The sequence below is a fragment of the Rana temporaria genome, chromosome 13 (genome assembly GCF_905171775.1).
Source record: "Rana temporaria chromosome 13, aRanTem1.1, whole genome shotgun sequence".
NCBI classification, from domain to species: Eukaryota; Metazoa; Chordata; class Amphibia; order Anura; family Ranidae; genus Rana; species Rana temporaria.
Genome location: NC_053501.1, coordinates 13,622,302 through 13,637,843, shown reverse-complemented (window position 1 = coordinate 13,637,843; position 15,542 = coordinate 13,622,302). Strand labels below are relative to the sequence as shown.

The following is a 15,542-nucleotide window of genomic DNA, read 5'->3' as shown; positions in this document are numbered from 1 at the left end:
GATGAAAATATAACTGTCAATGTATGACTCTGACGTGAAGGAGGGCTTCTAATGTGTTGGTGGGACCTCTAATGTGATGGAAGGGGGGCTCTGATGTGATGGAGGGCCTCTGATCTGATGAAGGACCTCTGATGTGATGGGGGACCCAGTCTGATGTGACAGGCAGACCTCTGATGTCATAAGAGGACCTCTGGTGTGATGGGCGGACCTCTAATGTGATGGTAAGACATCTGATGTGATGGGGAAACTCTTATCTGATGAAGGACCGCTGAAGTGATGGAGGATCTCTGATGTGATGGGAGGATCTCTGATGTGATGGGAGGACTTCTGATGTGATGGGAGGACCTCTGATGTGATGGAAGGACCTCTGATGTGATGGGAGGACCTCTGATGTGATGGGAGGACCTCTGATGTGATGGAAGGACCTCTGATGTGATGGTGGGTCCTCTGATGTGATGGGGGACCTCTGATGTGATGGGGGATCTCTGATGTGATAGGGGACTTCTGATGTGTCGGGGGGACCTCTGATGTGTCGGGGTGACCTCTGATGTGACGGGAGGACCTCTGATGTGACGGGGGAACCTCTGATGTGATGTGAGGACTTCTGATGTGATGGTGAGACCTCATATGTGATGGGGGGCCTCTGATGTGATGGTTGGACCTCTGATGTGATGGTTGGACCTCTATTGTGATGGTGGGTCCTCTGATGTGATGGTGGGTCCTCTGATGTGACGGGGGACTTCTGATGTGACGGGGGGACCTCTGATGTGACGGGGGGAGCTCTGATGTGACGGGGGAACCTCTGATGTGATGGGAGGACTTCTGATGTGATGGTGAGAACTCATATGTGATGGGGGGCCTCTGATGTGATTGATGGTTGGACCTCTGATGTGACGGGGGACCTATGATGTGATGGGGGAACCTCTGATGTGATGGGAGGACTTCTGATGTGATGGTGAGAACTCATATGTGATGGGGGGCCTCTGATGTGATGGTTGGACCTCTGATGTGACGGGGGACCTCTGGTGTGATGGGGGACTTCTGATGTGACGGGGGGACCTCTGATGTGTCGGAGGGACCTCTGATGTGTCGGAGTGACCTCTGATGTGACGGGGGACCTCTGGTGTGACGGGAGGACATATGATGGGAGGACTTCTGATGTGATGGTTGGACCTCTGGTGTGATGGGAGGACCTCTCATGTGATGAAGGGACTGTTGATGTTATAGGGGACCTCAGGTGTGATGGGGGGCTTTTGATTTGATGTGAAGAGAGCTGTCCTGTTCTCGACTGCAAAAATGGCCTGTCCCTGACATTGCCGGCAGTTGTGGCTACATAATGATGGCAGCGCCACAATCTGCCTTGCTGGAAAACTTCGTCCAGAACTGACAAATTGACGTCATCCGTTGAAGGAGAAGGTAATGAGAATAAATATCCTGGCACTGTCGTTATACTCAGAAGCCCTGAATGGAACTTTGTTTGGTTCCCCTGCCAACCACAGCCATAAAATAAAGACGTCAGATAGCCAATAAATATTCATAAGCATAGAGACACGTCTATAACACAGAAGATGAACACGGACCTGCCATTCACAGCACAAAATTCCTAAAAGATTTCTAAACAGATAACCAACCAATAACAGCAAAATAAAATGAAGAACCTATTAAAAGATAATAAAAAAAAAGCCAGCTTTTGCTGCAATGTTTAACTTCCATCAGGAGGTTTTCACTGCAATACTTTTTTCTGCCAATAGATGTCATCAGTCTGATGACCAGAATCAGTTAACCCGATTCTTCTGAGCCCAGGTCATCCTGGAACCGCCCCCAGACCAAGGAAGTGAGTACAAGTACCCCTCACGAGACAAAAAAAAAAAATGGTTGTTTACCTCTGAAATAAAAAATGTTGGGTGGAGGGACCCTTTAACCACTTCAATACCGGCCCATAGTCATATGACGTCCACAGATGCGATCTCCCATCCTGGGTGGACGTCATATGACGTCTTGGGCTCTGTGAGGGGATATCAGAATGATGACTGCACCTAGAGGTATCATTCATTTATCATTGCTTGCCGGCGCACCATAAGAATGATCATAGCGGCGGTTCCGCCACTTGATTGCTCTTATAGGCGGCGGGTGGGGACATTCCCCCCCTCCCGCCGCCACCCGATGCTTCTCCGGGCTCTTCCGTGCCATCGGGGGCCCGTAGAAAGAATCGTCCGGCGCTGGATGGGAAGCATAGAGATGACTGGTGACCAAATGGGCACCAGTCATCGGAGGCCCGGGCGCGATGTGATGACGTCACGCCTGGGTACCCGGAAGTAAACAGAGCCGCGATTGCGGCTAGTAAGCATGAGATCGGTGAATTTTTTTTCACGATCTCATGCTCTCCAGCCTGGAGGAGAGATGTGGTGTCTTTTTGACCGCGCATCTCTCCATAAAGAGGACCTGTCACACACCATTCCTATTACAAGGGATGTTTACATTCCTTGAAATAGGAATAAAAGTGATCAAAAAAAAAATGTAAAAAAAAGTGTAAAAAAAAAAAAGTTAAATATATATATATATATTTGTCCCCGGCAGCTCGCGCTCAGAAGCAAACACCCACGTAAGTCCCGCCCACGTATGTAAACGCCGTTCAAACCACATATGTGAGGTATCGCTGCGTGCGTTAGAGCGTGTGCAACAATTCTAGCACTAGACCTCCTCTGTAACTCTAAACTGGTAACCTGTAAACATTTTCAAAGCGTCGCCTATGAAGATTTTTAAATACCAAAGTTTGGCGCCATTCCATGAGTGTGTGCAATTTTAAAACATGACATGTTAGGTATCTATTTACTCGGCGTAAAATCATCTTTCATATTTAACAAAAAGATTGGGCTAACTTTACTGTTTTGTTGTTTTTTTAATTTATGAAACCATTTTTTTCCCCAAAAAAGGCGTTTGAAAAATTATTGCGCAAATACCGTGCAAGATAAAAAGTTGCAATGACCGTCATTTTATTCCCTAGGGTGTCTGCTAAAAAAACATATATATATTTGGGCCCGGATTCTCAAAAGAGATACGACAGCGTATCTCCAGATACGCCGTCTTATCTATGCACCTGATTCTTAGAATCAGTTACGCATAGATATCTATTAGATCCGACAGGCGTAAGTCTCTTACGCCGTCGGATCGTAACTGCATATTTAAGCTGGCCACTAGGGGCGTGTACGCTGATTTACGCGTCAAAATATGTAAATCAGCTAGATACGCAAATTCACGAACGTACGCCCGGCCGACGCAGTAAAGTTTCGCCGTTTACGTTAGGCTTTTCCCGGCGTAAAGTTACCCCTGCTATATGGTGGCGTAAGTGCGGTGTACCAATGTTAAGTATGGCCGTCGTTCCCGCGATGAAATTTGAACATTTTACGTCGTTTGCGTAACTCGTCCGTGAATGGGGCTGGACGTAATTTTCGTCCACGTCAAAACCAATACGTCCTTACGGCGTATTAGGAGCAAAGCACACTGGGAGATTTCCACGGACGACGCATGCGCCGATCGTGAAAAACGTCAATCACGTCGGGTCATGGTTATTTTACATAACACACGCCCCCCTGTTCCAAATTTTAATTAGGCGGGCTTACGCCGGCCGATTTACGCTACGCCGCCGCAACTTACGGAGCAAGTGCTTTGAGAATACAGCACTTGCCCGTCTAAGTTGCGGAGGCGTAACGTAAATCGGATACGTTACGCCGCCGCAAAGATACGATGCTGTACGAGAATCTGGCCCAGAATGTTTGGGGGTTCTGAGTAATTTTCCAGCAAAAGAATGATGATTTATGTAGGAGAGAAGTGCCAGAATAGGAGGTGGTATAAAAGCCCGGTATTGAAGTGGTTAATAACCAGTTCTCCATACAGGTAATGCCTTGGCCCATCTGTAAGACTCACCTCGGTCTCCCGGAGGCGGGATTCCAGGGCCGATCTGGGGCCCTGCGTGTTGTCATTCTCCTTCAGCCTCTCGTGGATCTCTTTCATCCAGGCTTCAGCCTTCTCCAGGCACGTCTCAAACTCATCCTGGGGCAACTGAGTCATTTCATGAGGTAAGGCTGCAAAATAAAGACAATAAATGGATTACATCACAAAGCCGAGCGTCTAATACCCCCCTCCCTCGGGGACAATATTCCGTATTCATTACGTTTAATTCACCTCTTTAAAAAAAATAACTTGTTGGGAAGAAGCCACAAAAATTGAGTAAAACACGTGTGTGCGTTCTGCGCTGAATTAGAATTTGTCCAGAGAATCTGCATGTATGTTTGTTCTGTGCCAACTGGGCGATACCAAAGGTTCTTGCCCTATGCAGCCATTGGTTTGCACAAATTTGCTAATTCCCTCTAACGTTCTCTAGAATTGCATCACTAGTTAGAAATTTATATTTACTATGCTCCTCAGCTCCATCTAGTGACCATAATGTGATATTTTGCTATCTAGTAGACATGTGCACTGCCAAAAAATGTGTTTGTTTTCGTTTCATTGTGTTTTTGCTTTTTTTTTTCAGTTTTTAGGGTCATTCGTTATGATCGCAATTTCGTAATTTTCTAAATTCAAAAATTCGTAATATTGTAAATGTGAAAATTCGTAGATTCATAAATTTAAAAATATGAAAATAAGAAAGAAAATCCGAAAATTCGAAAGAACGAAATCTGAAAATTCCGAATAATAACTAACTTATAATAACTATTAAATTCTAGGTATTGGAATTTCCTTTCTAATTTGGCTGTTGGTGAACTTGTGTTACGAATTATTTGAAATAACGAATGTGTTTCGTCACATATGGCGACCCATCACATTTGGCTACCCGCTGGAGTGCGCATACGTGACGCCGCCATATGCGTTCCAACACTTTTACAAATGCTAAATTCTCATCGACAACCAATTACTAAAACGTTCACAAATTCCTTTCAGCTAAATTCTCAAGCTATATTCTTCGTCACATTCGGCTACCCATCACATTTGTAAAAGTGTTGGAACGCATATGGCGAATGGTAATTTCTCCGGTTACTTTGGGGACCCGGTATCAGTCGGTCGTAGGTCCCCTGGACCCAGAACTTGGCACACATGTAGTCCAATTTCTCCTTTATAAGTGTGCAACGTTTATTGTCTGGGGGACCTACGGCTGGGAAGCACCGATCTTTCAAAACCAGGCACCCCTTCCATAGACTCCCATGTTAAACGTCAGTCTAGTCATGGACACATTGAGGCATGGGTACAGTGAGGCATGAGCATAGTGAGGCATGGACACAGTGAGGCATGGGTACAGTGAGACATGGACACAGTGAGACATGGGTACAGTGAGGCATGGACACAGTGAGGCATGGGCACAGTGAAGCATGGGCACAGTGAGGCATGGGCACAGTGAAGCATGGGCACAGTGAGGCATGCACACAGTGAGGCATGGACACAGTGAGGCATGGACACAGTGAGGCATGGGCACAGTGAGGCAAAGTAAGGCACAGTGAGGCATGCAGATGGACACCCTCGGCTTATACTCGAGTCAATACGTTTTCCCATTTTTTGTGGTAAAATTAGGTCCCTCGGCTTATACTCGAGTATATACGGTATTAATGCGTTACGTTCCATTCGTTTAACTGCATTCGTTATTTCGGAATAATTCATAACTTCGGATAAATTCGTATTCTTAACGTTCACTAACAGCCAAATTTGAAATTAAATTCTAATACCTATAATTTAATAGTCAGTTATTTTTTCAGACTTTTGAATTTTAATTTTTTTAGATTATTCAAACTTACGAATATTCTGAAAAATGTATTGAATGGGTTTTCGTTAATTTGGATGTTTCCGCCGGTAATTGAGGCCGTGCCTTTGCGGCCTTCACAGAAGGAAGCTGAGGCCTGAAGAAGGCCGCAAAGCCGCGGCCTCAATTACCAGCCGGCAGGCTGTCCGGTAATTGAGGCCGCGGCTTTGCGGCCTTCTGCAGGCCTCAGCTTCCTTCTGTGATCTGGCGCCATCTTGTGGTGGCCGTTGGCATTACAGGTTACATTACATTACATTACAAGTAGCAAAACAGTAGTTCTAATGTGTTTTTTCACTGTTTTCACTGCCATCTCCTTCCCTCTAATTAGAACCCCCAAACATTATATATATTTTTTATTCTAACACCCTAGAGAATAAAACGGTGGTCATTGCAATACTTTCTGTCACACCGTATTTGCGCAGCGGTTTTACAAGCGCATTTTTTTGGGGAAAAAATACACTTTTTTTAATAAAAAAATAAGACAACAGTAAAGTTAGCCCAATTTTTTTTTTACATTGTGAAAGATAATGTTACGCTGAGTAAATTTATACCCAACATGTCACGCTTTAAAATTGCGTCCGCTCGCGGAATGGCGACAAACTTTTACCCTTTAAAATCTCCATAGGCAACGTTTAAATCTTTTTTCTACAGGTTGCATGTTTTGAGTTACAGAGGAGGTCTAGGGCTAGAATTATTGCTCTCGTTCTACCAATCGCGATGATACCTCACATGTGTGGTTTTAATACCGTTTACATATGCGGGCGCTACTCACGTATGTGTTCGCTTCTGCGAGCGAGCTCGGCGGGACGGGGTGCGTTTTCTGGCTCCTAACTTTTTTAGTTGGCTCCTAAATTCCAAGCAAATTTGTCAAACCCTGCGGTAAGCACCAAAATACACAATACTGTCTGCAGGGGCCCTGAGGGCCACATTTTTAAAGTGCCAAGAAGCCGCATATGGCCCCAGGGCCAATGGCTGGCCAGCAAGGTTCCTAATAATTCTCCCGGATATATGCAGACCTTTTCATATGACCGGCGCCCGGTCCGGCCCTCTCATTTCCTCTCAGGGACTTCTCTGATTCAGCAGCAGAGAAGAAGCTGAAATACAAATTTAGTCTCCGCCTCGCCGCCCTCCGCTCGCCAAATGACTCAGAGCCGAGCTGAATTCAAACCAAAACAAAGAGTAAGATAACGGAAAAATGCGCTCTGGAATGTGAACGCCGGAGAGGCGACCGCAATACGACGAGGAATCAGCGAGGCTCCGAGGAATCTTATTTTTACAACGCCCGTGCCGCGATTTCCCCATTACTACCTGGAAGCTGAACTCCGGGCTCAGAAGCGTTAATACCTTCAATACCGGGCACTTCCACCCCCTTCCTGCCCAGGCCAATTTCCAGCTTTCAGCGCTGTCACACTTTGAATGACAATTACACGGTCATGCAACGCTTTATTCATATGATGGGCCAGATCCACGAAGCGCGGCGCTGCTTTACGGCCAGTGTAGTGTATCTCAGATACACTACGCCGCCGTAACTTACTTATTTACCGTATTCTCAAAGAATTTGCGGCGGCGTAGTGTAACTGTGTCGGCGTAAGGGCGCGCAATTCAAATGGATGAGATGGGGGTGTGTTTTATGGTAATATGTCTTGACCCAACGTAAATGACGTTTTTTCTGAACGGCGCAAATGCGCCGTCCGTGGAGGTATCCCAGTGTGCATGCTCGAAATTAACCCGCAACAAGCCAATGCTTACGACGTGAACGTCATTCTACGCAAAGCCCTATTCGCGAACGACTTACGCAAACGACGTAAAATTTTCAAAATTCGACGCGGGAACGACGTCCATACTTAACATAGGATACGCCTCATATAGCAGGGGTAACTATACGCCGAAAAAAGCCTTACGGAAACGACGTAAAAAAAAATGCGCCGGCCGGACGTACGTTCGTGGATCGCCGAATCTAGCTAATTTGCATACTCGACGCGGAAATCGACGGAAACGCCACCTAGAGGCCAGCGTAAATATGCACCTTAGATCCGACGGCGTACTAAGACGTACGTCAGTCGGATCTAGCCCAGCTTCAGGCGTATCTTGTTTTGTGGATACAAAACAAAGATGCGCCGGAGCAAATTAGAAGTTACGCAGCGTATCAAGAGATATGCCAGCGTAAGTGCTTCTTGGATCTGGCCCGATATTTTTAGAATTTCTTTTACACAAACAAAGCTTTATTTTGATGGTATTTAATCACCACTGGGGTTTATTTATGTTAAACCAACAAAAAAGACCAACATTTTAAAAAAAAAAATAAGGTTTTCTTAGTTCCTTTGACAAACAAGTAATATATATTGAACATATTATTATTATAAATGTTTTATTAGATAATACAAACACTATAAGTGTATTTTATGTTTTACAAATATGTGAAGGGTGTACTCACTTTTGTGAGATACTGTATGTTATTTTTAGATTTTTTTTTATTATATTTAATTATTTTAAATGATTATATTTTATTTTGGCTCCCATGATGCAATGGAAGATTTCGCAATGCCACCGATCAAGATCAGAGCAGAGCGGATGGACACTCAGGACCAGATCCACAAAGAACTTACGGCGGCGTATCTATTTATACACCGCGTAAGTTCTACGATGCGCCATTGTATCTTTGTTTTGTATCCACAAAACAAGATACGACTGAATGTGGGCTCGATCCGACTGACGTACGTCTTAGTACGCCGTCGTATCTAAGGTGCATATTTACACTGGCCGCTAGGTGGCGCTTCCGCGGCGAGTATGCAAATTAGCTAGATACGCCGATCCTCAAACGTACGTCTGCCCGGCGCATATTTTTACGTCGTTTACGTAAGGCTTTTTTCGGCGTAACGTTACACCTGCCTCTATGAGGCGTACGCACAGCGTCGAATTTCCCGTCGTTTGCGTAAATCGTTCGCGAATAGGGCTTTGCGTAAGTTACGTTCACGTCGAAAGCATTGACTATTTGCGACGTGGTTTCGCACATGTGCACTGGGATACCCCACGGACGGCGCTCGTTCGTTCAAAACGTCAATCACGTCGGGTCACGAGTCATTAGCATAAAACACGCCCACCTCTTCACAATTTGAATTAGGCGCGCTTACGCCGGCACATTTACGTTACGCCGCCGTAACTTAGGACGCAAGTGCTTTGAGAATACAGCACTTGCCTCTCTAAGTTGCGGCGGCGTAGTGTAAATGAGATGCGCTACGCCCGCTTAGATATGTGCGGAGGTACATGGATCTGGCCCTCATAGTTTGTGAGGGTGTTGGGAACAATGACGCTGTGACTTGAGTCGGAGGAAAGGAAAGGGTTAACTGTGTGTATCTGAGTTTCCGTCTTTTCGTTTTAAAGCAACTCTGCGCTTTTTCTGATGGGATTTGCGTCCGATAATAACGCCTATTATTTTCCGGGAAGCCCCGGGCATGGAGTGGCTCCGTTGGGACACGGCCTCTGCCAGTAGCTCTGTCCTCCTGCCAACTCCTCGGCTGGCGCTGTCTCTATTTTCCAGACGTTCTTCCCATTCCGACAAACGCTGTGCGTCCGCCGCGAAGGACTCAGCAGATCGCTCCCCACCCGTGTGCCTCAACAATTCTGGACACAAAACGTACCCTCCCCCCCCCCCTCCTTTGCTGTGCCGTTTAATTCTGGAATCATTTGACCTTTAATACCCTCGACCATGAAACATAAATCTGGGGGGGGGGGGGGGGGGCGGCCTCTCTGGCGCCACCTACAGGACAAATCACATCATATGATTTATTAAATGCCTAATCTGCTTATACTTTGCCTTCCCCTTTGTCTTACAACTGGGGGGGGGGGGGGATGCTGCTGGGTCCCTCCCACAACTCTGCACAGGCTATATACAGCACAGTGATGATGTCACTGCTACTTTTACAAGGTAATAACTGGATTTGCAAAGGCATTTGGTGCTCACAGAGTGGAATAGATTCTAACCACTTCCCACCCATGCTATAGCTGACTGAGGGCTACAGCTAACGTGGGCTTACTGTGCCAAGAGGTTGTTGTATCCCATGAACCTCCTGTGATCGTGCTGCCCAGGTGCCCCCCCTGCAGCATGCACGTGCTTGCAGATGGGGGTAAAGGGCCAATCACTGTGCCCCTTTACCATGTGATCAGCTGTGTCCAATGACAGCTGATCACGGTGTAAACACAACTCAGTTAGGGGAGAAGCGAGCCGATACCCGACTTGTGTAAAAGGGACATCTACACTGATTATCACTTCAGTCCCAACAGTGCCCATCAGTGCTGCCAATCAGTGCTCATTAGTGCTGCCAATCAGTGCTCATTAGTGCTGCCAATCAGTGCTCATTAGTGCTGCCAATCAGTGCCAACCAGTGCTGCCAATCAGTGCTCATTAGTGCTCCCAATCAGTGCCCACCAGTGCTGCCAATCAGTGCTCATTAGTGCTGCCAATCAGTGCCCATTAGTGCTGCCAATCAGCGCCCACCAGTGCTGCCAATCAGTGCTCATTAGTGCTGCCAATCAGTGCCAACCAGTGCTGCTAATCAGTGCTCATTAGTGCTGCCAATCAGTGCCAACCAGTGCTGCTAATCAGTGCTCATTAGTGCTGCCAATCAGTGCCAACCAGTGCTGCCAATCAGTGCTCATTAGTGCTGCCAATCAGTGCTGCCATTCAGTGCCCACCAGTGCTGCCAATCAGTGCTTATCAGTGCTGCCATTCAGTGCCCAGCAGTGCTGCCAATCAGTGCTCATTAGTGCTGCCAATCAGTGCTGCCCATCAGTGCTGCCAATTAGTGCCCACTAGTGCTGTCAATTAGTACCCACCAGTGCTGCCATTCAGTGCTTAACAGTGCTGCCAATCAGTGCTGCCAATCCAGTGCTCATTCGTGCTGCCATTCAGTGCCCACCAGTTCTGCCAATCAGTGCTGCCATTCAGTGCTTATCGGTGCTGCCAATCAGTGCCCACCATGCTGCCAATCAGTGCTCATCAGTGCTGCCAATGAGTACCCACCAGTGCTGCCAATCAGTGCTGCCATTCAGTGCTCATAAGTGCTGCCAATCAGTGCCCATTAGCTCTGCCAATCAGTGCTTATCAGTGCCACCTATCAGTGCAGTGTGTAATTGCCCATCAGTGCACCCTATCAGTGCCTCCTCATTAGTGTAACCTTTCAGTGAAGGAGAACAATTTTCTGTTTGCAAAATTTTATAACAAAATCTGAAGAAAAAAAAACGTTTTTTTTTTTGTTTGTTTAGCAAAAAAGAAAAACCCCAGTAGTGATTAAATACCAACAAAACAAAGTTCTATTTGTGAGGGAAAAAAATCCATAAATGTTTATATGTGTACAGTGTCACATGACCGCGCAATTGTCATTTAAAGTGTGACAGCGCTGAAAGCTGAAAATGGCCTGGGCAGGAAGGGGGGGGGGTATAAGTGCCTGCTATTGAAGTGGTTATATTAAAGTTTTTGTTCTTGGAGTTCCCCTTTAAATATTTATGAACTTATAACGTTCTCTTGTGTATATAAGACGGATCGGTTGGTACATAGAATACACCGCGGTGTGATCGTTATCTTCTTACACTCTACTGGTGGTGGGAGGAGTCTGCAGAACGTTGGCAGCGCTCGGCAGAGAGAAGTGTAGAGGGAATTCCTCGCTGCGCTTCCTGTGACTCACTTTCCCCGCAGCTCCGCGGTTTCCTCCCGTTAGTCACGAGAGTCGTAATAAGTTTATAACTACATCTGGATTTTATTCATCTATAGCGGGGGAAGGGCTGCAAGAGAACTTCTCTACCAAGCTGTCCCCCCCCCCCGCCTTATAAACAACCTACATTTTATTTCTGCGGTGCAGGTCAGGTGACCTCTAAAAACCCGGCACACGGAGCACTAAAACTGCAAAATCTGGCTCCTCACTTCAATACCGGCACTTTTACCCCCTTCCTGCCTAGGCTATCTTTTGGTGGTATATAATCACTATGGTTTTTGTTTTTATAATAAACAAAAAATAGACAGAACAAGACTTAAAAAAATAAAAAATAAAGGCCCGTATTCACAAAGCACTTACGCCGTTGTATCTGTGCGCCGTGCCCACAAACTAAGATACGCCTAAAAACAAGCTTCATCCGACCGACGTAACTTGCCTACGCCGGCGTAGAGTGGGCGGATATTTATGCTGGACGTATTTGGCGCTCCCATTGATTTTCTATTCAAATATGCAAATGAGGGAGATACGCCGATTCACGAACGCACGTACGTCGGACGCAGTGCGCGTAAAGTCATACGTCCGGCGTAAGTTATGCCCCATAAAGGAGGTGTAACTCAGCAGCATCCATGCAAAGGGAACACAAGCCGACGTATTTTACGTAGTTTACGTTGGACGTGAATATGACTAGGCGTAGGTTACGTGGGCAGTGATCCGGCGTATCTTAGGGAGTAGTTCCGACGTGATTCTGAGCATGCGCACTGGGATGCGTCCACAAGCCGGCGCTAGCGACGTTCGTTATACATATCTGTCTGGCGCTTGGCCCATCATTTGCATGGGGTCACACCTCATTTGCATGGCTCACGCCCACTTCCACCTACGCCGGCTTACGCCTAGGAAACCCAGCGCAGTTTTGGCAGCACTGGCTTTGTGAATCAAGTGCTTGCCTCTCTGCGCTGCGTCGGCGTAGCGTAAAGGAGATACGCTATGGAGGCATAAATGTGCGCCAGTGTCTGTGAATCCGGGCCAAAGTGTTTTTCTTCATTTCTGTTATAAAAGTTTTCAAACAAATAATCGTTCTTTATACATTTAGATCAAAATTGATTCTGTTACATCTCTTATGGCATGAATAGAAGCCAACCATTGTGTACAACTGTCATGTGACCTGCTGTGATTGGCAGCGATCCCTTCCTGGGACATGGATTTCCCCTCCGACTGCTGCCTGCCCTGACCTTTGCCTGGATAACAGACTATGCTACTTATTGCAGCCTGCCCTGACCATATTGCTACTTACTGCAACCTGTCTTGACCCTTACCTGGACAACAGAATTTGCTATTCATTGCTGCCTGCCCTGCCCTGACCTTAACCTGGATAACGGAATAAGCTAATGACTGCTGCCTGTCCTGACCCTTGCCTGGATAACGGAATAAGCCAATGACTGCTGCCTGTCCTGACCCTTGCCTGGATAACAGATCATGCTACTTATTGCAGCCTTCCCTGACATTAGCATGGATAACAGAATATGCTGTTGATTGCTGCCTGCCCTGAATTTAGCCTGGATAATGGAATATGATATTGACAACTGCCTGCCCTGATCCTTGCCTTGATAACAGATTATGCTCCTAATTGGAGCCTGCTCGGACCCTGGCCTGGATAACTGAATATGCTATTGACTGCTGCCTGCCCTGACCTTTGCCTGGATAACAGATTATGCTACTTATTGCAGCCTGCCCTGACATATGAGGATAATGGATTATGCTACCTACTGCCACCTGTCCTGACCCTTGCCTGGACAACAGAATTTGCTATTTATTGCTGCCTGCCCTGACTGTAACCTGCATAGCGGAATAAGCTAATGACTGTTGCCTGTCCTGACCCTTGCCTGGATAACAGATTATAATACTTATTGTTGCCCTCCCTGACATTAGCATGGATAACAGAATATGCTATTGACTTCTGCCTGCCCGGACCTTAGCCTGGATAACAGAATATGCTATTGACTGCTGCCTGCCCTGAACTTGCCTGGATAACAGATCATGCTACTTATTGCAGCCCTCCCTGACATTAGCATTTATAACAGAATATGCTATTGACTGCTGCCTGCCCTGACCTTAGCCTGGATAATGGAATATGCTATTGAATGCTGCCTGCCCTGATCCTTGCCTTGGTAACAGATTATGCTACTAATTGCTGCCTGCACTGACCTTAACCTAGATAATGGAATAAGCTATTGAGCGTTGCCTGCCCTGATCCTTGCCTTGGTAACAGATTATGCTACTAATTGCAGCCTGCTCTGACCTTAGCCTGGATAACAGAACATGCTATTGAATGCTGCCTGCCCTGAACTTGCCTGGACAACAGATTATGCAACTTATTGCAGCCTTCCCTGAAATGAGCATGGATAACAGAATATGCTATTGACTGCTGCCTGTCCTGACCTTAGCCTGGATAATGGAATATGTATTGACCGCTGCCTGCCCTGATCCTTGCCTTGATAACAGATTATGCTACTAATTGCAGCCTGCTCTGACCTTAGCCTGGATAATGGATTATGCGATTGACTGCTGCCTGCCCTGACCTTACCCAAATAACAGATCATGCTACTTATTACAGCCCTCCCTGACATTAGTATGGATAACAGAATATGTTATTGACTGCTGCCTGCCCTGACCTTGCCTGGATAACAGATTATGCTATTTGTTGCAGCCTGCCCTGACCTTGACTGGATAATGGTTTACACTACTGATTGTCACCTTGCCTGTCCATAACTGGTATAATAGAATACACTATTAAACACTGCCTGCCCTGACCCTGCCTTGGCTGCCACCTCAAACCACCTGCTAGCCCAGCCCAGCACTTGCCCTGGTCAGACCTTCTCTCAGCACCTATCTTGTACATTGTCTCCTCCGAACCATCTGACTCGGTTAGTATACTCACCCACGCTCTATAAGTCTCACAATTTTTGCAGAAAAGAACACAAAACGGGAAACTTTACAGTGCTGAGTCTGGTGACCTGAACGTCTTCACGTATTTTAAGAACACTTCTACGTGAAGCATGGTGGAGTGTTTGCTTCCTGAACCTCTTACGCTGGCCAGTCTAGCGTGGGACCCTCTGAGGTTCTCCTGGGACAGTCTAGTCTGATGGCACTTGACACATGGCATGTATAGCAGACCGAAGGGGGACAACACGTGTTCTGACAGCGAGAGTGAATCCTGCAGCTGCTGGCCTGGAGAGGAGGAGGTGCTCCGCTCAATCACAGCTCAGTGATATACCCAGATGGTGATTGACAGAAGCCGCGCAGCAGCTCAGATGACCCCATTACCTGGATCTCTCAGCCAAGCATGCCTGGACAGATCCCAAGTATGGATTATACTTCTCTAATTGTTTTACTTGTCTACAGCTCCTCAGAGCAACTCCAGGCACCAGTATGAACCTCCCGGAGGTCTATGGAACAACAAGCCTGGAAGAAAGTCAGAGACCTAAAGTGGTTGTAAAGGTGCATTCTTTACCCGACTTGTTCATTCCCCGACTTAGTTGGGGTAGGCGGTACACTTTGGTGGGGGTGGGTTAGCCACGCCTCGTGACCATTGACCTCTTGGAACCCGCCTTCTGTCCTCTGACCTCTGGGGGAGGTCCCTATTCCAATTCCTGAGTCCTAGCCTTATTCATCAAGGGGCAACAATAACCCAAACACCAACCCCAACCCTAGCACCAACCCCAACCCTAACCCCAACACCAACCCCAACCCTAACCCCAACACCAACCCCAACCCTAACCCCAACACCAACACCAACCCCAACCCCAACCCTAACCCCAACACCAACCCCAACACCAAACCCAACCCTAACCCCAACACCAACCCCAACCCCAACACCAACCCTAACCATAACCCCTAAGCTAATCTATGCATTAAGATAAAAAGCCTTCTGTGTACAGCAGCCCCCACTAATACTAATCTCGATCCAGTGGTGTTGCATAAGAGTCTCAGCTGTCCAGGACTCCCCTCCTCGTTGGGGTAGGCGGTATACTTTGGTGGCCTCGTGACCA

General features: G+C 46.9%; 1 protein-coding gene across 3 annotated transcripts in view; it reads right to left on the bottom strand.

Annotated features, from left to right (window-relative positions):
• Positions 1–15,542, bottom strand: part of SYNE3 (spectrin repeat containing nuclear envelope family member 3) — a 118,621-nt gene that overhangs the window by 69,471 nt on the left and 33,608 nt on the right. For 2 of the 3 annotated variants that reach the window (XM_040333230.1, XM_040333231.1), the window contains exon 2: positions 3,925–4,082. In XM_040333230.1, the coding sequence (XP_040189164.1) occupies positions 3,925–4,068 (144 nt within the window). In that variant the 5' untranslated portion in view covers positions 4,069–4,082. Of the gene's footprint in view, positions 1–3,924; positions 4,083–14,431; positions 14,652–15,542 lie in introns of those variants that run through there. The other variant, XM_040333232.1, reaches the window with a different exon arrangement.